Source organism: Gnatocerus cornutus, chromosome 6 (genome assembly GCF_029298725.1).
Source record: "Gnatocerus cornutus isolate USDA-ARS CGAHR chromosome 6, icGnaCorn1.1, whole genome shotgun sequence".
Lineage (NCBI taxonomy): Eukaryota > Metazoa > Arthropoda > Insecta > Coleoptera > Tenebrionidae > Gnatocerus > Gnatocerus cornutus.
In genome coordinates this window covers 13655236-13679783 of record NC_142238.1, presented here as the reverse complement: position 1 = coordinate 13679783, position 24548 = coordinate 13655236, and the positions used below count along the sequence as shown (strand labels likewise).

The window sequence follows — 24548 nt, the reverse complement described above, 5'->3', positions numbered from 1 at the left end:
AGGCAAAGCTCGCTGCTTTGTCGGCCGTTGCCACTTCTGAGGCATGTTTACATAAACAACAATCCGCACAAGCAGCAAAGCATATTTCAGCTGAAAGAAACATATCTTCTCTTTTTTAAATCCAATACCCGGAACAAAGCACCCGGAATTTGTGTCTGCAGCGTTATTGAAAAAGTCAACCGAGATCGTCAGATTTAAATTTGTAAATTTATGCTGCATCTAGCAAAGCACTTTACTCGAAAAAGACCAACTTGTCTTGGAATAACTCATTGCGGATTCTTTTTCTTGATGTTTGGCGTGCTTCGTCTCGGAGTTCCCAACTTTGGAACGAACCAACATTTCCTATTAGCACGAAAAAAGTCGAGTCGGGGCAACATAATTTTGACACGTAAAGAATTACCGATCAGAAGTGATCACGCTTTATTTTGTTTTAGTAAAAATGGATGTGTATCTTTCTGTCGGTTTTCATTAGTTTCAGAGAAGAGATAAATTCCGAGTAAGTGAGGTAATCAATTACTTTTTTCGCGAACAAAAAATATTAATTTATTAATGTGAACGAACGAACAAGAGAAATCACTTTATTTCCTCGAGTTAACATTGTTTGTGGATTCGATAGGTCATAGCACGTGAAGAATTTGCGGAGATTTTTGTTGACAGCTTTCAAGTTTGTTTTTGCGGCGTCTTCAAATTGGCTGGCAGTGCTAAAGAAATGCCGCGAAAAAATATTAAGAGCTTGACGTCTACTACTGATTTACTGTGGTGAGACGTGAGAGGTTTCCTTTCAACAATAACTGCGAGATATAACTTTGATTCCAATTTTTCCCTCGTTATTTAACTTGAATATTCGCGAGCATTAAAAGAAAGCATTTACCGAGAATGGGATGTCCCCGTGGCGTCGCTTGTCCTCCCATTGTTAGAACGTGGGAGTGATCCGAAGTTACAACTATTAACGTCTCCGTTGGATTTATAAGGGCGAGAGCTGCGAGAAGCGCCGTTTCCATCGCAAGGGTTTCATCCAGAGCTCGATAAGCGTTGTTGTAATGGTGAGCATGATCGATTCGGCCTCCTGGAAATTACAAAAACATTGAAAATTCAAAATGCATCATTATAGGCGCACACGAATACTAGTAATTACACTGAACTATGTGGACCAGAACCAATCACTTTGCTTGTAAAAGCAAACAAGCAACTACAGCTGTTTACTGTGGGGGCCGATATTATCAGATTACTCTGTGCATTAGTCATTGTTGAAAACGAGATGTAAACCGCTTTTACGATACGAGGTGTCAATCAATCTTGATACGAAATGTTTTAATAATAGAAAAGCTCCTTTTCCGCCCACGCTTTTTAAATTCGTGTCAGTACAAGTCACAAGCCATTGACATTCCGTCGTGATGTTAATATTGAATTTTGGCCAAGCAGGGTCGTAAGTCCTTCCACTTCAGAAACTTTGAAAGTAGATTAAAGTGCCGTTCATGAATTGAATTCTGCATTTACATAATTATGTCGTTGGAGCCGAATTTTTTTATTCGTTTCGATTAGAATTCGCCAAGTTTTATTACTGTACGTGAGTTATTGTTTTGAAGATTGCTCACAGATGAGAAACGGCTCCAAAAAAATCGTGATATTTATGTAAATGGCTGGAAATGACGAGTCGGAGAAATTATATTTTTTACTTCGTTTGGTATTCGAGACTTGCTTTGTCGGAAGGAGAGTAATTAAACTTTTAGTAGAGGCAGTTATAAAAAAGCCAAGTAAGAGGTTTTATGTAACACCGATAAAAAATTCTATTTGTGTATTTCATAACGTTTCAACGAATACAAACATCAAACGCGTCTATTTAAAAAAATAATGAACCCGTTTGGGATCACAGTTAATTCATTACAAGCTTTGAAAAGTAAAGTTTTGTTGGTTGGTACATTTGGTTTCCTGTAAAATCCGGCAAAACATGGCCGTTCTATCGTAAGATCAATAATTCCCGCTATGGGGATGTATTCCAGCAGCAGGTGTTTCCACATTATAATAACAATTTAAAATATGAGCAAGCGACGCCGGCGTCCACTCAAATGCCTCACTGTCAGGAATAAATAAAGACAGAATTGTGTTTCGTGCGGATAATTTCATCAGTGTCACTTTTAATTGCCATCCATTCCCGAAACTATGTTCTTAATGCTTCGGAAATCCAGATAATAACATCGGTCTATGGACAAAAGACATCAATAAGGCGTTTGTTGCTTGCGGAAATTATGCGTAAATCCGCACACAAAAGCTCCTCCGAAACGATGCTACAGTGAAGGTTTATTAACCGAACAATGGACAAGTAAAAGACTAAATAACACGGTCGTAAAATTACGCTTGTTTCAACTTTCGATTTTAATACAGAAAGACTTAAGCCAATTATGTAGATCCCATTATAGATTTATCTGTCCCCGAAAATTCCCATTAAATGTAAATTCTTTCAATAATCAGGCAGTAATCGCTTGTTTCCACTGTGCACATTATTGTTTCGTGATTTTATTGAATCCCAAATCCGCTGTAAACTCGTAAACCAAATTTATTGACGAAGAGCTTACATTGCTCGGTTTATCCTTAAGCTAGTTAGATTGTTTTTTCAACGACATTCATAATTGAGGATTTCTATAAACAATTACTGAAGACCTCACCAAATCGATTTTTCACGCCACGAGCAGTTTTCTTTGACGCGAACGAGGGACCGTCATTTTTCTCCAATCCGACAATCCATTTGTCTTAGTAATCTGAATAATATCCGAGCTAATAAATTGGGACTTGAAGCGAACATACATGAATTGCCGATGTGTTGCCTGAAATACCTCTCATTATAATGCAGGACAAGTTGGCACTAACGATTATTCACGAGAGCGTTAAACTAGACGTCTTAGCATGAAACTGTAATTTATGTAGTTGCAGTAATGGCGTTACAATAATGGCGTTGTTTGGCAAATTATTTACAGTAATAAGCGATGTCAGCGGCGGTTGAGCCAACAAGGTCTGTTTACTCGGAAAATAATGCCGAAAAATTCTTCGATTTTATCCCAGCGCCTCCACCATTTTTTCATTACCAAAGGCCTTTGTGGCGGAATATTTTTGATTAATCCCGAACGTCTGCTCTTTGACTCTCTATAAAGAACAGTATTTCAAAAGTTTGAAGGACTTAAATCACATCTCCCGTATTGGCGCGTTCATTTCTGTATTTTTCAAGTTAATCTCCAATTCCCAGTCCTAGTTACCCGAATAGTTTTCCGAGGAAAGTTTCCAGCACACATTCGTAGCCTTTCCAATGAGTGAACCTTACATTCCGATGAAATTCTCATACCACATTGAACGCATAATTAGACAGGGGTAATTACTACAAAGGGTTAACATTGTCGCATTCAGTTTCTATGCAAACTAATAATCACTGCTCTAACTATTGGACAATAATTTAGTGTAAACAATGAACTATTGTGACAGTTTGCTAAATAAATAGACCGGTCGTGAACTGGACATGTCATTACCAAGTTAATGTTTGAGCTCTAAGGAAAATTCATGGTTTCAGTTTAGTTAGTTTCCAGAAATTGTATTGTTAGCGCATAGGTGTTGGCATTCAATGCAACACCGGAGTTTTTCCAGAGCTCCGGGAACCTCTATGATTAACATTGAACTAGACTTGCAAGCTTATTAACACTAGAATTGCTTTTATCCCGTCGCCATTTAATTTACACTTAATTTACGTAGGTGTGCCCTTTGTGTTGCACGACTCGTGTTCAAAAGAGTTCTAATATAATAAATTAGTTCCGTGTTTAGCAGACGTTTCATTCGATTCCTATCAATGGCAAGCTCGTAATATATCTGTACAATTGAAAATTGAATTCCTTTAAAAGGAAACGATGAGAAACGAAAAGATGGAGACACCGGACAATAGAAACAAATTGGATCTTTGACGTTAAATGAAGACATTTTCACAAAGCTGTATTAAAGGTCTATTGTGATGAGCGAGCCCTTTCGATCGTAAAAGTGTATAATTTGCCAAAAAAAGTTATTAAAATTTAGTTATAAATACTTTGTCTTCAAGTCAGGAATGAGCGCTCTTCAAAACGATTGAAACGCGAACGAGAATTGAGCAACTAGCGCACTAATGAGAAATTAATTTAATTCCGATAAGCATGTATTAAAATAAGAGCTAATTGGCAATAAATTACGCTTTTTATAACAGCGCCAAAGTCGAGTTTTCGTAATAACAGAACGCTATCTGAAGCACTCCAGGAATTTGCAACAACAAGACCCAGCAGGTATTTAAATTACAACTTCGCAAACCTTTGTTATAAGCAGCACTCTATTAAAACATCTAATAAAGGATCTCATCCACATTAATTTTTGATGCACGAAATATAATCCTGTTAACCAATCCTGGATCGTAAATATACGCTCTGTTTGCATTGTCTGTGAAAGTTTAACGAACACCGCAATTTAAGTTAACACTGAAATAACACTATGCAAATTACGCAACTCACCTTCAACAAACAGGAAGAATCCCTTGGGATTCTTCAAGAGAATAGAGAGCGCGGACCGGGTCATGTCAGCCAAGGAAGGATCTCCTGAAGGACCCGCGTCTCTGTCGGCTTCGAAGTCCATATGAGAATAAGCGAAAAGACCTGCAAAAATTGTTTTCAGTAATTCCATTACGACATAGCCGCGAGCTATAAAAGTATCCAAGCTTTGTCGAGTTATTTTAACATCAGAATTTATTTACAAAATTTAAGAGGATCCTTCAGCAACGCGTGACGCTCCATACATATCTGAAGAGCTTGTTTGTTCTGGAATGGGTATTAAAACGGAGAATTTTCGCCGGAATTTTCTTAACAAATTTTGCAAATACTTCGTACGTTTCAAGCGATTTCCACACGTGAGATTTTTTACAATAAGAGTGTTATTATTTTTAATAATCCTGTCGACATACACTTTTTATAGTTTTTTCGTTTAATCACCGGCGCTTGATGCCGCAATTGTTGCAAAGGTTTTTTAGCAAAAGCGCTTTTTGTGTGCGCAGTTTTGCTTTTATCTCTCACAAATATTTGTGCAAATGAAAATTTAAAAGGATGCAATTTCAATGACGAAAATTTTTCAATAAAAATCTGATTGATGATAAATTAAATAAAAAGTATCTATACGGTCTTTAACTGCAAATGCTCGCATGAATATTCCAAACATCTGGTTCATAGAATTTTAATTAAAAACCATGCGAGCGCATTTTGCAAAATAACCAAGTTTTCAATGAGAAATTGCACGAATCATATTCTAAAAATAACAAATTGTGTGTTTTAAGCTTCTCTGTGACAAATGCATAGAAGCTGAATTCCTATTACGTCTGTTGTAAGGGCAACTTTGCAGATTGAATAAAACTTGATTCAAACTTTACATGATTTAACTCGTAACTAGACGTTAGAACATAATATGTGGAGCTAAGTGCACAAAGATGAGATCTAATTTGAAATCTGCTTGGTTTCCTGTCAGCATTTTATTTGAACTGGTTTTCAAAACTTACAAAACTAGTGACGGAAATTGCACTGTACAGAAATACTGTGCATATACGTAATAAAACACAATTGCATGCTCGGTTCTTCAACTTGCAGTTGAATTCCCACAGAGTAAACTAAACTAGAAATTTACCTAATTAAACTTGTATAATTGGTATTGTAGCACACCAAATTATATTCGGAAAAATTTGAGGAATTTTTGCGTCTTCACCACCAAAGTTGTGATATAATTTTATTACTTTTAACATGGATGGTTGGAAGATGATTCGTTTTACATAAAAAGTTTTATACAAGCATCTACAACCTCGTTAACTAAACGTCGTTTGACGCTGCAATTTTGCTGCCCGGCGCCTCCACCTTTTTACTAATTTTATTAACAATTTACGGTTTAATGAAATTAATGTATTGTGTTGCAACAAGATAATTTTAATGCAGTTGCGGTTCAAATAAAGTTGAATTGTTTTTTAATTTTCCAAACCAATAACCTACGCAGTGAGTGTTTTCAAAACAGCCGTAATTTCACACAGTTGCCGTACTAAATAGATTTATTAATTGAATTAGTTAATAAATAGTTTCCGGTTTGATAACAAAGCAAATTGTGTGTCTTTTAGTTTTCGCCTGTTTGTAACTTTTAACACGTTTCTATATTGAACACGATCCAATTTCGTTGAAATTATCAAACTAAATTCAGGTAAAACAGGCTAACGATGCTTTGTTCGATATTCAATAACGTGAGAATTGATAAATCGTGTGTTTTGAAGCTATCACTAGTGTAATAAAAGCTCCAATATGTAAACACGACAAAGTTGCTCCATAACCTGGAAACTCTCCACACATTTCTGAAAAATACCGTCGCGATAAAACCGGATCTATGGATGTATTTTCAGTAAGGTACAAGTGAAATAATGGTAATAAAAACTCGTCGCAGCGTTGCCAACTTTTTTTACCACTTCGACAAAGTCCAAAGTTCTCTTTTTGTATTTCAAAGATATTTGGCTACAAAGCTCGCGTCAGTCCTCTACTTCATCAAGAAATGACAAAACCTAAAAGGACTCCCAACTCACCCAGCAAGTAGTCGACTTGATTGGGGTTAATTTTATCAAGCTGTCCTTTATTCCAGACGTATTCGGCTTTGAGTCCACGCTTTTTCTTATCTCGAGCCCAGTCATCGATGAGATTACGTCCGTCGAGGCGCCGACCTTCTTCTTTAGTTTGTTCTGGGTCGTGGGCAACTTTGGGCAACCAATGCCGGCGACCACCCCCAAGCAGGACCTGAAAGCGGTGCCAAATTAATTAAAAACAAGAAGGGATTTGGGGAATAATTATATTTTTTCGTTCGGTTTTTTTTTTCTTCTTGCTTGAAGGAAATCTGACGCTGTTATCTGTTGGCAAATAATTAAACAGAACATGGCTGATTTTAATTAAGTCTGAGTCGGTGCACTTTAACGAGAAGTTATTATTTTTGATGTTTTTGGCGCTGGTGTTCGTTTGCTCTGTTTTGTCGAACGGCTTCTTTAGAATTGCGTGATGAGCAAACTTACTCAGGAAAAGAAAAACGGATTTTAAATTACTCGTAATGGAAGCGGGACTACACTATTTACACGATTTCATAAATTGTGTAGAAATTTACATATGACACAAAAAGCTCATTTTCGAGGGATAATTTCCGCGCATTTCGCTCAGTTTACTCACTTCGCCACGAAACTATTGTGTGTTTTAGTACCTAATCTATATCGATTTTCCATTTGGGAAGTATTTATACTACATCTTTTATAGTTGGCACTTTTGGGCTCAACTTCCACACAAAACTGTTCTATCAGAAATCATTCCGCCATTACGACTTACCAACTCCCATCAAATTCCCTACAAAGAAGCTAAAACTCGAATTTTTCCGTACAGAATAATGTGACAAAAATGCGGAAACTCATTTGCGCCTTTTAGCCTGATGACGGTTTTTTCGGCTTGATAATTCCTCGTTTTGGGGTTAAATAAATGGTCCATTAACTCGACAAACAGACAATCAACTGTGACGCAATTTATTACTATCATAAAAATATTTTGCTATTTTTACAAGCACCTAAAATTTTGTTGCCGTTTTATAGCGTTGGCGCACAATTTCCCTTGGAAACATTTTTTCGGGTAATAACATCCAACTTACATAATCAATCAATTTTTGTCGTTTAATCCATCAGCATAAAGTTCGGAGGGATACCTGGAAACGCTTTCCGGACCTCAGGAAACAGTGATTAGAATTACAAAAAGCGCTGAAATCTATTCCCACATAAAAATCCAACGCACGAAGTTGCACGAAAATTCGTAAATCAGCGCTTTTGGCGGTGCATAGATAAGCGGAAATTTGTAACTTCATAAGCTCGTTTTCTTTATCGATGCTGCAACATGGATAAATTTCCATTTTTCACGTTACAAACTATAAAAATCCGCCTCAATTATGCGCGTTCACGTCAGGGGCTGAAAAATCGCGTCAGAAGTTATGTTACAAGACTGCTTACGTCACTTCCGCTTCACTTGCTTCAAAAGACGTTTTTTGTTAGAGAAAACAATTTACTTCTTGTCTGTTAGATAAAATTGCTGCTCTTTATCTCAGAGAACAAAAGTCTTCCGGAGATTTTATTTTTGTTTTTAAATAACGCTTTGAGTTAAGATGAGGGTTATAATCGTAAACAGTAACTAAGTAATTGTTTGCTACAAAAGTTGGTAATATGTTGATTTTACTACCCTAATCAAGACTTCTAACGAGAAAAATATGGGAAACTTCAACTTTGTGATGTAATTAGAAAGTTTCAAATTTTTGAAATTACCAACTTGGGGTAGTTGGACGTTCCACTTCACTTACTTTCGCAAATAATTGTCCGGAAAATTGAATTTCGTAACTTGGTGGCGAACAACTATTAAACTGCAATAAGGATGTAGCGATTTATCGATAAACGATCCACGCTGATGAGACTGGCAGATTTCAATTATTACATCCAGGCAGGTTGACAATGTAATAAATTGTATGATTAAAAAAAACTCACTTTTCTTCTTGTCTAACTTGAAAATTTCCCATTTCAACGCTAAGAGTTTTACAATTTATGTCCTGTAGTTGCTCCACCGATATCAATAGAGCACTCTTGTGTATATACCCATTAGGTTTATTGAGTTTTCCAGAACCGTAACAGGGATTATTGGCGTAAAGTATTGATGAGCGCACTGACCCGCTCGTACCAATGAGTTATGAAAATTGAATTTTTAAACTTTTGGCGTGGATGGATTAAAATTGATTATCTCAGAGAAGAAAGTTTTATTCTGAAACTTTGAGCACCTGCAACCTCGTTAACTCAATCAGCGGCGATGCTAGGAAATTTACTATTCCACAATTTTAACGTAAAATTTTAAGCAGTAATTCATCTTCAGTAAAAAGTCTATTCTAAGCACCTGCAAGTCTCTTAACTCGATCAGGTTGGAATTTTCGTACCCAGCGCCTCCACCATTTCACTAATTTCATTAAGCAATTAATTTACCTCTTAATGAAATTAACAAATTGTAGTTTCGGCAAAATGACGATGTTCACATGGCTTCTAAGAAAATTAAGATTAACGAGTCTTCTCTTATTACCCTTTTCGTCCTTCAGTCGAAAAGTTTGGGATGTTTTAATGCACACTGCTTCTGTTTAGGTTCAATCTCTACAGACTCCATAAATAATTAATCATCAGTAGTATCAGCATTATTTTGAAAATTTAAGCCACACAATTACCCTCTGTGATCATTATTCATCGAGATGGACAGAGACCGCATTCCCGACATTTCAGGTTTTGTAAACAATAAAATTCGTGCTTGGTCAAACGAAAAAATTCCTGTTTGTGTCTTAATGAAATATAGAATAGAAACGAGTTTATGGAAGTTTGATGAATACTGAATGGCGGTTAATTTCGATAATAAATTGTCGGCGGTATCGGGAAATTTTAATCACAATGCTCTGATCGATGGTTTGTCACATTTTGATACATTCATGGTTGAATGCATAATTCGACGGAACAATCACCACATTTCCATTAAATAATGCAATTAAACTAACAAGCAAAAAAACCGCACCGTTTATTGGATGTTTCTTTATTTATTATTTATCACCCTGCTTCTTTAATATAAATTCACGCACCATCTGTTCAGTGTTCCGCACAATTCGTCGTTCCATTCTTTTGAATGAAACTCACATGTGGTCAAGTGATATTGAGTTCACTTATGAATTATTAAATTTCATCAAAGAAAAAACGAGCTTGCTTTGGGGCGAATTTAAATTCAAGATGACAATTAATGGGCCTCCTCTCTGTTGGCCATTTTGTAATCAAGATTACCAACAGCACCTGTGAATAATCACTTAGCCGGTAATAATTAGTACTTTGCCAACATCAGATTACAGTGACAGGTCCCTATTGCTTATGTTGAGATAGGATTGATGTCACGAACGCGACAGCTCCTAAAATTGTTTTCCACGCGCAGATTTAAATGGAGAGGTATCTAACATCAAAGTCAGAAATAATTGTTTCCTCTGCAAAGCATTCATAAGTTTTAGTCTACATTTCCTTTGAAACTACATTTTGTTTATAATAAGGCCACTAAAAAGACACAGTGTTTTCAACGCAGCCACAAAAGAATAATAAAGTATTATGGGATTTTCTGGTATTTTAATGAAGAACCTGAAAGTCCGTTTCTTTGTAATGTAATGATTAAAGAGAGCATAAAGCGTAACCAATTTAAAACGTGGAATATTGTGCCAGATCTAGTAATTAATGACGGGCTCCGAGGCACTTCTAGCGCACGCCAAATGTACATAAGCCCGATCCTTTTATTTTCCCGGCGCCTCCGCCATTTTAACACGCTCTATTTTTAATTTTTCGATGAAAAGATTCACGGAAAAGAAGCAATGTATTTTTAACCAAGCATGAATTCAGAGATGCACAGAAATTTTGCTCTGTCAAGAATGAAAATTTTTTGATTCATGTTTCTTTGAACTCGTTTGATATTTCGAACTTCTCAGAAACTGCAGAGCAGATGCACTCCTTTTAGATTGTAACTTCATATAAAATTTATTACATTTAATAATAATTCTATTTTTTGGTGTAGGATAGAGAAATGAAAGATGCAGCACTATATTGTAGAAATATTAGATACGTGTGTTGCGCCTTCGTAGTCGAAAATGCAATAATCAAGATTTTACGTCGAATTGGACCAAATTTGATGATAGCGTAAATATTCAGAATGTTCAGTAATAAAGCGAGATTTTGAATTGAGTATGGAATGGCTCAAATAGCTTCCAATGAAAGAAAGATGATAACGTTTCAGTAAATAGCAGTAATTTCAAAACGAATTCACTCTAAATCCCCAATTGAGAAGTTATATGTAATTAAAATTTAGTTTAGTTAAATTGCATTGTTGCGTGCATTGTGTGGAGAAAAATGAGAAAGGAATTCCGCAGAAAATAATCTGATTATTTTATACAAGGTGAAGTGTGCAATTTTAACAAAAAATCGGTATCTTAATAAAAAATATTTTAAAAAAGAAAAGAATACCTTAGTTTCAAATATACAGAGTGTTGCAATTTCTTCATAAACTAAAAAAATAAATTCTTGAAATTTTTAGGGGCAACCACTGTGACCTCCTTAAAAAAAGGTAATTTTTCGGATTTTTTTTAAGAAAACTACTGCAAGAAATGTTTTCAAATTTAGAGGATACATTTTTACATAAATAATGAAAAAAACTTCAAATTTTCTGATAAAAATATTTAATTCTGCCCAAATTATTAAGTGTCTACCAAGCCACTAGAAAAAAAAGGCCCTCCACTGCTGGCTGCAGTGATTGCTGCCTTCACCATTGTTGAAATAAAAAAAATAAAAAGATTAATTAACTAAAAGATATTTCTCGTGGAATGAACCTCAATAGTAGAAAAATTTTGAAATTTGATAAAATGGCGGATTTTTGAAAAAAAAAGTCAAATTTTGCTCGAAAATTTTATGATTTTTGGCTCGCCAAAATTACATTTTTTATACAATCAAAAAACTGGAGGTTCATCGTACAGAAAAAGATATACAAAATAAATCAAAAAAATACTTCAAGACGATCGAATTGTAGCAAATTTGAAAAATGTAGTTTTGAGAAAAACGCGTTTAAAGATAACTTTATTATAGTTAAAAAAAACTATTTTTTTCCAAATTGTGCTTCTTAATATAAAATAGCAGCTAAATGAAAAATTTTAATCTTTCTAAAAATATGACACTTTTTATTTGTCAAATTTAATGTCAAACTAAAGCTTAATGACCGAATTTTTGCCTCTAGAGGAAACATTGCTAGCAAACTTCTAGTTTAGTCAGTACAATTTTTTCTCACTTTGGCTTCTATAAATTTGTTCGACCGCCATTTTAAAGTACGCAGTGTCAAGTAATGCCAATAACAAATTTCCGCCATAAAATATGTTTTGCTGGCAAGTGCGTCAAGCTTGAGAATCATCGCAAAAAAATGTTAAACATATGTCATAATTTTATGATAATTCTGTGCTAATCTGTGCTACAATTATTAAATTCTGTGCTTTTTTTTTTGTTTTTGAGTTATTACCAAAACAAAAATGATACTCAAACTTGACGCTGTCGCAAAAATTGATCAAATTGGTCTTATAATTTTGTGCTAATTCTGTGCTAATTTGTGCTGCAATTTTTAAATTCTGTGCTTTTTTTTTCTTTGAAAAAAATTTTATTTCAAAAACAAAAATGAGCGTCAAGTTTCAGCATCATACATCGCAAAACAGATTAATTAATATGCCATAATTTTATTCTAATTCTGTGCTAATTAGTGATGCAATTTCCAAATTCTGTGCTTTTTTTGATTTTGAGTCATTTCAAAAAACATACAAGAAATAGAAAGCAACCCAAAATACAGATTTCGACGAATTTTCTTTGAGGCTACTAAATTCCATTAATATAATTTTTACAATGGGCTTGTAAAAATTTCTAGAATTAATTTTTTTAGTCTAAGCATGCAAAAATGCAAAATTTTAACTCTCACAAACTAAAGCATTCTGACGAAAATTTACAGTTTACAGTTTTCGAAGGAACTAAAGTTTAGTTAAAATTAACTGAAAAAAAAATTCGGATTACATTTCTTGATAGGCTGCAGAAAATGTCTGTGCATTTCCTACAACTTGAGCATCTCCTGTTCGTCATTTAGAAACGTCATCATAAATCCGCCTGTGTCAATAATAATTACGTCACATTATCCAGTATTTAATTACTACATCGTCGTGAAATGGTTAGCTGCTATTCGCTAATGCGTGTTAGTAGTTAGAACTAATTGTAGATCAAACGTCGTTCATCCCCTAATGACTAGAAATTAATCAGTTAAATCAAGTCAGGAACAGACGAAGCTGTGTGGAAAGTGAGGCGAATGAATTAGCGGATCGGTACTTACGTTGATATTGCGTCCAGGATCGTTTTCGATGAGCTGGCGAGCCAAATCCTTGCAGGATTTCCGGGAAGCAGGAGGAACTTTGGAATCGTCTTCCCAGTAGCGTGACGGAGAATGGCCGTACAATGCTGCGGGTGTGGCATGAGTTATTCTTGTGTTTGTCACTATTCCCGTCGATTTCCCTGGAAAAGCCAAAAATAAGAGAAGCCGAAACACGAACGCGGGATTAGGTTGGTGGAATTCGAAGAGAAAAATTATTCGGCAGGGAACAACAAAGCTCTACTAATTCAACGTCACTAATTTTATTTCGATCCTTCTCTTTTACCTCTTCACGTTTACAGTGTTATTCTACCTCCACATGGAACCGCCGTGTTTTCTGATCAAACACGTGAAATTTTCATTCGAGACCCTCAGTCGACGTAATTATTCTTCTTTAAACATCAGAAAAACTCAATCTCTCTTTTATGTGCGAAAGAAAAAATAAAGCATAAATTGGAATTCAAATACGTTCCCCGTGGATATGAACTAATGGGCGATCGTTATCCTGCAGATTACTTCCAGAAGGAGCAGAAATGAAACGGAAAAGCAAAAAGTGTTACCTTAGTTTTTAGTCATGCTTTCAAAATGGTGCATTCATTGACGGCCGTCTCGCTTAAAGGAATTCTCATTAGGATAATGCTTCCACTTTAAAATTTTACAAAAGCTGCCACTGTTCAGATTTTGCGGTTTCGCAGACAATATTTTAAAGTGGAGAAGATTTATACACGCTCTTAGCTGTCGCGAAAATCCTACCAGAGAGAACAAATCGAAGTCGAATTTATAAACAACGAAAGTAAGAATCTCGCTCTCAACTTTAATTAAACAACTTGATGGGGCAATTAGACGATGTAACGGCAACATTTTTGCTCCCTTATTATAACAATCCCAAAATGCGAATTCCGACTCACCGTCTGTATTAAATTTGTTTAAACTCATTATGATCCGTCTTCCGCAGTTTCAACGAGCTAAATACTTTTCCCTCGGGGTTGATATTCTTTTCGCTGAAAGCTACTTGTTCGGAATGACAAATTCTTGGACGCGAATAATTTTTCTCGTTTCTAATCAGTTTTCTCTGTCTACTCCACTGAAGGTCAGTCGCTTACACGTTGGCAAACTTCCAAGTCCTTTTGTCTTGTTCGAGCTTAAATAATATTTCCATGAAGACTTTCTTTGCTTTGTTTGCCATTTTATCTTATTAGTTTTGTCGAGAAAGTCAAAGATTCATGAAGTTTTCACTGCGGCCGTGTCCATTTTTAGATAAACTTTGCCGTTCGAGATCGTTAATTTTTTGCCCTTGTTCTCCATTCTGACGAGGCTTAATCGGTTTAAGCTCCTCCAAGTTTCCCGCTATCAGGACAATAGGGAGCTAGCACGTTTTAAATTCGACATTAAATAGAAAACTTGCGACAGGGATTATAAGCTAGACAAAGCTAAACTTTTTGTTTAATTTGTTTTGATGAAAATATGTACACAGTGCGATCGATAAGACGGTCCGCGACAAATAGCGAAACACCGCATAAACATTTCAGTGGAGCAAAATTTAACTGTCATCAACACACGGCGGCTCCAGGTATAAATTCCGGTTTATTTGCCTCCACTTGCATCCCAAGATGTTGGCGGCGCCGCAGACATGCTGACTTTGTTTTGCAGGAATTGCGTTTTTCCGTGTGTTGTGAATATTGCCATAAATCTTGATAATGAAGACTAATCATTAACACTTGGGTATTGTGTGGGCGCCGCCCCTCAGAGAACAATTAATTGAAATGGAAGTTGTGGAAGGCTCATAAGTTATGCAGGAAAAGGGTGGAATGTCGAAGTTATCGCTAGTTTGTTAGAAAAGAGGCAGCGATGCATGCCAGATAGGTTCTTCGATTCAGAAATTATCAAGGAGGAGTGCTCGCGCAAAGGGGAGAATTTGCTGAGTAATAGCGTCATGATAAATCATTTCTCTTGATTTATTCGAGAGTTGATTTTAATTCGGACAAAACCGGACCTGGAATTAGCAATTCTAACTTCAAACACAAACAAGATGTTGCAATATAGCTATGATATTCGCGCTTTAGATCCCGTGTTAATTAGGTGCTAATCCAATTAGCCAAAAGGACGAGTAGTCGCATGCACTCAAGAGTAATACATAAACCCCAACATCCAACAAACATACAATTAGCAACGCACAAAAAACCCCTCAGATCTGATAAACCCATCGTGTTCCATTAACCCCAACAAGTTGCTCCAGTACACTACTCGGTAAAAAATACTCCCAATTCCCGTATCTCCACTATCTAAACACCCGTTATTTTTTATATCCCTTAAGCAACTCGCAACGACCCTCGATTTCCTCCTAAAGAGTTCAGTATGCGGTCAGCAACCGTTTCCCTTAGACAAGAAGCACTGTTTATTCTGCAAAAGTGCACCGACGATGTTCGTTAAGGGAAAAAGACGCTGCTCTTACCTGACTCCTGTGCCCAATCTATCAGAGACGAGACTCGAGAAGAAAAGCTGGAAAAACAGTTCTCGAAACGACCTCGAGCATCCAAACCAACGGTTTCAAAGTTTGTTTTAACACCGCACATCAACGCCGTCGCGCATGCTGATGACTCCCCGATTTGGGCGTCCATGTTGTAGGTCTGCAAAAAGGCAAAAACAGATTGCAAAATAAAACTAACACCAACTCTGGGAGGAAATAAATCGAAGTTTATCAGGAAAAAAATGCACAAGTTTTCGGGGTTAATTTTCTAAGCTGTGTTTTATTACTTCGAGCAAATTTATCGAAGATTCATCAATGCACGGGAGTTTTTGCCCGGCACCTCCTTCATTTTGCACTTAGCCCTGGGAAATTTTACTTAAAAATTTATGTTTTAATCAATTTTTCATTTAGATTTTTAACAACACAAATAATTTAATCATATTGAGAGTAAAAATGTGTTTTAATAATAATAATTAATATCGAAAAAATTGGAATTTCAAAAATATTCAGTTTCACTAGCTAATATTTTGATAAGCATCGCCTTTCTGCTTTTATTCAGCTCTGTGCAATTTGATACAAAGTATTTAACGTTCTTTTATTGCTATAATATTACTAACACCAACTCGGGAGAAAATAAATCGAAGTTTATTGGGAAAAGAATACACGAATTTTTGGGGTTAATTTTCTAAGCTGTGTTTTATTAACATACTTCGAACAAATTTATTGAAGATTCATCAAATGCAGAGGTTCGGCCCGTCGCTTCTACCATTTTGCACTTAGCCCTGGAAAATTTTACTAATTTTACGATTTCAATTTTTACGAGTTCAATTAGATTTTTAACAACACAAATAATTTAATCATATTGAGAGTAATAATGTTTTTTAATGAAAATTAATATCGAAACATTTTGAATTTGAAAAATATTCACAGTTTCACTAGCTAATATTTTGATTAACATCGCCTTTCCGCTTTGATTGAGCTCTGTGTAATTCGTTACAAAATATTTAACGTTCTTTTATTGCTATAATATAACTAACACCAACTCTGGAGGAAATAAATCGAAGTAAAAATGCACGAATTTTCGGGGTTAATTTTCTAAGCTATGTTTCATTCCTTCAAGCAAATTTATTGAAGATTCATCAAATGCACGGGATTTGGCCTAGCGCCTCCACCATTTTGCACCCAGCCCTAGAAAATTTTACCAATTTTACCAATTTTTCATTTAGATTTTTAACAACACAAATAATTTAATCATATTAAGAGTAATAATGTTTTTTAATAATAATAATTATTATCGAAAAAATTTGAATTTGAAAAATATTCGCAGTTTCACTAGCTAATATTTTGATTACCATCGCCTTTCTGCTTTGATTGAGCTTTGTGCAATTTGATACAAAGTATTTAACGTTCTTTTATTGCTACAGAATCTCGCCACAGCAAAGCCGTATCTCAGTACATCATCTCGGCTGAATAACGTTCAAAATAAAGTCTAAATAACCGTGAAGCTATTGTTTTACAACTCTCGAGAATCAGATTGGGCTCAGAATTTCACCTCCATAAAATGTTCCGCGAATCATTTATTCCTATCTAAAATTGAATGCTTTTTTCTTCGAGAAACCGGTAGAAAAGACCTAAATTATTACCTCCTGCTTCTCTTTATGCAAATGGTTTTTGCGCTCAGAAAGCCGTTTTATTTCCATTCTGTGAGAAAATAGCAAACTTTATTATACCATAGTACGATGACAAATAAATCCAATTTATACTAAGGCAAACTTGTCGACTCGGTTTTAATGAAAGCAGCTTTCGATCTGAACGTAAAAACAAATTTAGCTTGAATACCGCGCATCCTTATAAATTTTAAAGTTTGTAAAGTTTGGGAGAAAGCGTGTATGTTTACAAATGGACGAGCTTTGTGTCTTCAGCTCATATTGTTTATCATTTTTATGGACAATCTTTTTCCAGAGTCCAGACTTTCAAGTATTTTATTATCCTGTTGTCCCATTCCAGGCTGTTTAATAGTGGCCAAACAGTCTGTGATTCGTTTTAAAGGACCATCCTTTCGAAAAATCAATTTTAGATCACACAATGATAGATAATTAGTTATTTAATTAATTTGGAAATTAACGTTTGTCGACTACACATGACAGCTAGCAGCTACATGAGTGAAATTTAATTACAGAATTAATTGGTGGCGGCGAATTTCCCGCGGGATTTTCGTCAGAGGAAGAATGATTTTTGCTCACCTTGGCAAGCGCGACTGCGGGGAAAGAGTCCCATGCCAGCTCGTGGTCCTCTCCCCGCTTCCCCAGGCGCTGTCCTCGGAGTATCCTGGCGGCGGTGGCCGTCGCCACTCCCATCCCATCTCCCACAAACAACACCACATTCTTGGCGTGCGGCCGGCGGTCCGTAGCATATTGCAGTCGCTTCCGCAAAGCAATTCGCGCTTGTTCGTACCAATACTCTTGGTCTGAAACAAGAAATAACATGATGGAATGGAATGCACTACGTCTAGTAGAGGTTCTTGAGGTCGGACTTGATTTTGCGGTCCGCTTTATGTAGAGGTTGCAGATGCTAGATCAAAGGTACGAAAATGTGGAGCACAATTTGCTTAATGGAAATAACATAAATTTTCATGCGAGGGGCGGCGTCGGCGGTTAACGCAAAACAAAAGTCGGGAGAGGAGTGGAGAAACCATCACAATAAATTAAAGATCAATCTGAAAAAAGCACAGTAAACGAGACTTTTATTGGAAAAGCCATATTGGGATCCCAGAAATAGGGTCCGCGACAAATCCTCGCATAATTCAAACCTTACTTTCGTTGATATTTTTCCTGATAAGAGAGGAGTTAATTAAAAATGCTCGAGCTACAAACGTGTTAATCAAGATCAGTTTTTTAAATTGTGATTTATTAAAAGCACAACGCAGAGTAAATGCTTTTAACATCCTCATTGTTCCTCTTGAGCACTCTAAATTAATTTCGATTTACATTTTAAATTCACGCTTTGAACTTTTAAACGGTTAGATTGTCAAAAGATTGTTATCAAAAGCTGAAAAATGTTTCCACAACGGCTTAACTTAAACCATTTTCATTCAGACTTACCATGCTAACTTATTTTAAAGGCCAAATTATACTAATCTTGTCTGTGTCAGTAAAACAAGTAATTTTATACGAGTCACGTCCTGCAGATAGCGAACAATGTAATTTGCCACTTCGTATAAATTGTTATAACAAGAACGTTTCACTTAGGAAGTTGTAACACTATTTTTACTTTTCTTATTTTATTGCTACAGCTACAAAAATTTATGTCGTGTAGGTAAGCATAAAAATTTATGGCTCTTTTGAATATCTGAAAATGAATCTCGCAAACGTATTTTATTGTTATTTATAGGTCGTTGTAAATCTTTGTTTTATTGGGGTTTAAACCTGAGCGTATTTTAAACAGTGTTTCAGTTTTAATCATTGCGATTTTATCAAAGCTGTCTCCCGTTTGAGTTTATTATAAACAAGACACTGATTACCGCTAATCCCCACATTTATTTACATGAATTTGTAGTACTGGATTATTTGATCATTTTTTTGCGTCAGAATGTCTCTCCGGTGAAGCGCTCGTCGAGATTTGTATCACACAACTGAGTCAAGCATTCGAAGTTTTACCACCTCATCTGGATAAAGTTTCAATTCAACCTCCTGTTAAACGAAACCACCAAAAATAAACTTATGCAAATCCACCGGCGAAATAATAAAAATCCTGATTTTGTTCAAAAAGGCGAACATGAGTTATAACATCCTGAAAAACGAAAGCTGAAGGACCCCTGGTAAAGTCCATTCAGCAGGAATCCCAGATATTCATGAAATATTTATTAAAGTGCGACATTATGCAGATTGCGGCAATGAAAAAGCGCTTACTCCTCCATCAAACAATTAATTTTCAATGTTGGTCTTCTCTCAACGAATCATTCCGCTTATTGTCAGATTCACATGCAAATGAAAGCTAAATTGTTACACAAACTGTTCAAAGAAGACGATTTCAATTTAATGAAAACCTGATTGGAAATTTCGTCAAAAACCGTCAAGAAACCGCTGCTAATCCTCTTTCCCGAGAATAATGCTCTAGAATAAAATTACTTCGTTACAAACTCAATTTAAACGTAAACACATTTCCTCGTAGGCGCCACTACTAAAAATTTAACATCGCCATAAGCAAGAAATGAATTTGCCTACTCCATAATAAGGCGGAGCAAATTTGCACCATTGTGCACGATAATTGCGCTAATTTAATAATGTTTGCTTACTTAGTTGCAAACAGATTAAAACTAGACTACTTGCACGATGCGGAGCTTCTAATTACAAGACAAAAGCTTTTCCGTCAAATTAATAACTGAAAAGGTTATTTTGATGTCGGCTCCAAACGAACTCTTTTGTACAAAAAAAACGAATTTCGGGTAATTTTCGACACTATTAACACAGACGTGTACTGAAAACGACGTTGATTCCACAAAAAATTGGGGTAATTTTAAGGAGAATGTAGACAATCTTGTTCGATATTAAATTTCTTTAAGATGTATTGACGGGCGCCCGGAAACTGTGATTATATCCGGCGGTTACTCCATTTAAGTGAATCTTGTCGGCTCCTCTTTATATCCGGTTTAATGAGATCGTTTCTTTCAGTCGCGTGTCCAAACAAATAAAAAGTTACCTTTGAAATGGTGGATGCGCCGGGTCAAAAATTTTCCATTTTGACATTCTCTGAACGTCACAAATTATTTAATAAAATTCCGGTTTAATGAGATCGTTTCTTTCAGGTTTAAATGATTGTTACACGAAAGAAAAGATCAATGCAAATTCAGTCGCGTGTCCAAACAGAAATAAAAATTACCTTTGAAATGGTGGATGCGCCGGGTCAAAATTCTTTCTATCTTGACATTATTGAAACGTTACAAGTTATTTAATAAAATTTTCACCTCTCAGCTTATTAAAAATTCTTTTTCACATAACATAAAAAGCGCGTTTCCGCCTTCTGCTTTGCAGAATTTCAATGCGAAGGGAAACAAATCCGTAACTGATAAAAGACTTCTAGCAGCTGCACACAGTCATAAACCTTGCAATCATAAAAATAAATTTGGTTTTATCGCGGGATATGATTGATGACGTGTATGCTGCTTGCGCGATGCTCTCACTTTTCATTCGATCAACAAGTTATTGTTTTTGGTGAGATCAAGCAAAATATTATCAATTTTTGCTGACTGTGGTCTAAATACGTCTTGGAAATCTTGCCGATCTATACAGATGCCGGTCTTTAAAGAGCTATAAATAATGCATGGAAAGCACAGAAATGATACGAAAGCGTCGATGTGACGTGGAAGTGACACATTCAGGGAATCTTCAATAAAATATGAAGGGATTGTGTAGAGAAGTAGGGTGGTCGTGTCTCCCCGAAAACAAAGCTTTATAGATGTTATGTTCAATAAACGATTGTTGTAGTAGCATAAAATTCGGTAAGTAGAAAGAAGGAAGAAGTTTACAACGGATTCGGCGTTTTTTGCGCTTGCGAGTTTATTTACTGTTACTTAGTTCCCAGAAAACAAGTTTATTTTAGGGCAATAAATTATATAGTGTTCCTACGAAGAACAACGAAGAAAAACTTAAGCAAAGCGCAAAGATTAAATAACTTAGTCCTCCGCACCGTCGCTCTAAATTATGAAATTGTTATTTCGGGGGCGCGGAGAATTTTAAATCGGGGAAATTGCCTATAAAAAATTAACCCTACAACACTACAAATTGTATTTGATTTCCTAATTACTCCGAAGCCATTAAACTCAGAGATGATCCCACAAATCTCGGACGAACGGGATTTTACGGAGAATTCGCAAAAAGCAACTTCGATTAATTATACTTTCAGTTTTTCTTTCTCAATAACCCCACGAAATACACTTTAATGGATGGAAATCTTTTGACGACTTTAAATTGAGTTTTCTGATCAGACGGTTCTTATTTCTAAACAAATCAACCGAATATCGAGATGGAAATTGCGTTTCTTTAACTTTTTTGGTGGTAATCTCACGCTATGAGTTATTGAATGGAGTTATTGAGTGAATATCGATACACACAATGCAAACAAACTGCTCAAAACTGCTTATATCAGTTATTCCAAGTGGCCCGTCCTATAAAATTTTTCTTCCAATTTTTAATTTCAACGAACTCAATGCTGTTTAAATTCCCTGTAAATAATTGTGGCAAACATTTCGCATTTTTCGCAAGCACAGACGTAAAAAATAAATTGTAGAAATTTTAACAAGAAAATTATCGTATACACAAAAAAGAAACAAAATAAAGCGCTTATTTATACTTTTATGTCTGATTGTATAATAATTTATGTTTTACGGTATCGTTTAGCGTCCATAAAGTGGCTCTTACGACCGTTTTTTTATTTATTTTATGCACGGTTTAAGTTTTTTTACTTACACTTCAAATGTAAACACAATTCGTAACCACCACACTAAAAGCAGCACACTATTTTCAATGCCTAATCGTATTCTCCTGACAGAAAATTGTTTTCACTGTAATCGAGTATAAAGTCTTGTATTTAATTCGTACTTAATTAGGTTTTGCCGACTTGCCCTGTATATTTATAAACTATAGAGCTCGTTCCCAAAGACTAAAGGCTGTTTGACACGATCACATTTTTTCTCAAATTTTTACGAATTAAAATTTGAGAATTTTTCTTTCAAATTGACGTTAAAGATTTGTCACAAAATTAATGCAGAAAAATCTTTTCTGTTTGCTAACCTCCAAAATCAGCGGTTTGGGGGTTTATTCTCTTCACTTGGCGCATTGTTACTGCGCAGATGTGTGAACTTATTTGTAAATTTTTAGGACATGTTTTGGCAAAAATATTTTCTCCAATTTTGCTGTTTGGCACGAGATTTTTATTCGTAATTATTCGTATTTATTTGAGAAAAAATGTGATCGTGTCAAACTGCCTTGACAGACTTAAAAATGTTAAAATTTGTCATTTTATCGTAATTTTGAAATATGTGGGTACAATATTTTTTTGTCTATTATATCCCACCAATACATTTTCTATAATTGTCTTTTAAACATTTCTAAAGCAATCTGGCCCAAAATAATTTTCATGAAATTTTTAAAGTATGCATGTTGAGAAAAATATCAAAGTTTCGTTGAAATTAGAAAAAAAGTTTGGTGGCCCACATCACCTGGATTTACTCACATTTAGTTTTGATTTGAGCGCACAAGAAAGTTGCAATGAAAGTGTTAAATTTCTTCCTTTACGTACAAAACTGCAATGTTCCGGAAGTTGTAAATGTTTCTGGTCAATATAGTTTTATTCCGGAATAAACGTAGGACAATATAAACTTTCAAATTAAGCAACACATGGATTTTACGTGACCCAAATTTTCGTAGTTTTAATCAATTTTAATTATTCTGATTAACATTTACGTGTTATTTAAACGACAATTATTTTCAATAAAACCACGGATATTGTTTGCAAATTGATTTAAATTGTCTCACCTGCAACTGGTTCATTTAGTTAGATAGGTACAATTTTTAAGCAAAATTAAAATAAAAGAGATTTTCTCGTAGACTGTTTTGACTGTGAATATCGCCGTTGTAATTACCATTGAATTTCCATCTTTTCTTCCTGCAGTTTCTCCTTTCGTTACGGTGACTGGCGACACGAAGGATATAACTCTATTATATATTTCGTGCGCCAGCGATAATTTCCCTCGGTTATCTAGTGTGTACGAAGCACTCCAACATTAATTTAAAATGTGGAAATGTTTGCGCTCCACCATTGTATACATCTACAATAAATTCAGTTATATATTTTATCCTGAAGTATGTACTTTCCAACGACATTATCACTCGAACTTCTCTTTGGACGAATCGTTTCATTTCCGTTATTATTAAGCGTGTCGTATGCGTCTTGTGATCAAAGTATTGATCTGAGATTGCACTCTATCCTTTTTCTTCGATGGAATCTACGCGCATCATTCATTGTCTCGATGTTTAGGCATGAGAAAGACATTCCTCATCTATTATTTATATGTTTATATTTTTTGGTTGACGCATTGGAAGACAAGGGAACGGAAACATCAATTTATACCTTCGAATGACATGATATCGCTCCTCAAAGTCGCAATATGCGTCCCCATCGAGACAATTTGACATAAAACAAACAAGTTTGGCATCCGCCGGAAACATTCACCATATGCGATCCTAAAAATTCCACGTCATTATTTGTCTATTACATTGCGCTTTCCTTTGAACACGACCGCGCAATTTAATTAAGCTGAACATGATTGATTCCAACAAAACCACAAAAGAAGTGTATCGTGAAAAATTATTTCGGATCAATGTCAAGAAAATTCAATTAGACCGGGGTCTTTCGGGGTAGTAATTGGATTTTCTGGATTGTTCTAACCTGCTAAAATGACACTGACTTAACACCGGAGGAAGTCAGAGCTGAAAAATGAAAAACGACTCGATTTAGAGCGGTTGTTATTTTTTCGGAGATGTAATTTTCTCTGCGGTCGACTTCCGATTTTATATCTCTAATCGTCTTATTACAAGTACGTTCTTGAAGAAGAAGTGGATGACGGTAACTCAAAGTTTTAAAAAGCGTGTGGCGGCCAATAACAAAACAATTTATGCAAAGAATTGCAGAACTTTAAATGAGAGGCGATGGGGATATGAAAAATTAATTCCCGACTTCGGAGTGGATTTCGCTCGTCGCTTAGAAAGAGTTTTAACTTTACAATCCGACACAAATTTTCTCGGTGAAATAATTAACGAACTAGAGAAAAAAGTTGTACAACAGAAATTTTCCTTTGTCTACAAGCGACTTTTAAGATTCTTATTTTTGGAGCAAGTGCTCGAAGACATTAACTAAAAAGTGGAGAACTTAATGGCTCGTACAACCTTAAGCCCTCTTTGTGGTCGCAAGTGTACACACAAGCATTATCAAACCCGAAAGTTTTAATTAGAACGATCCAGAGAAAGGGAAATTAAGCATGATGTTCCCCGGAGCTTAGG

At 35.5% G+C, this 24548-nt stretch overlaps 1 protein-coding gene across 2 annotated transcripts in view; it reads right to left on the bottom strand.

The window, feature by feature from the left end:
- LOC148173157 (alkaline phosphatase-like) overlaps positions 1-24548 on the bottom strand; it is a 71309-nt gene that overhangs the window by 1045 nt on the left and 45716 nt on the right. For both annotated transcript variants that reach the window (XM_088039532.1, XM_088039531.1), the window contains exons 3-8: positions 17736-17959; positions 15478-15652; positions 12990-13168; positions 6599-6806; positions 4512-4652; positions 872-1066 (exon numbers count right to left, since the gene is read on the bottom strand). In XM_088039532.1, coding sequence (XP_087895658.1) covers positions 872-1066; positions 4512-4652; positions 6599-6806; positions 12990-13168; positions 15478-15652; positions 17736-17959 — 1122 coding nt within the window. The remainder of the gene's footprint in view (positions 1-871; positions 1067-4511; positions 4653-6598; positions 6807-12989; positions 13169-15477; positions 15653-17735; positions 17960-24548) is intronic.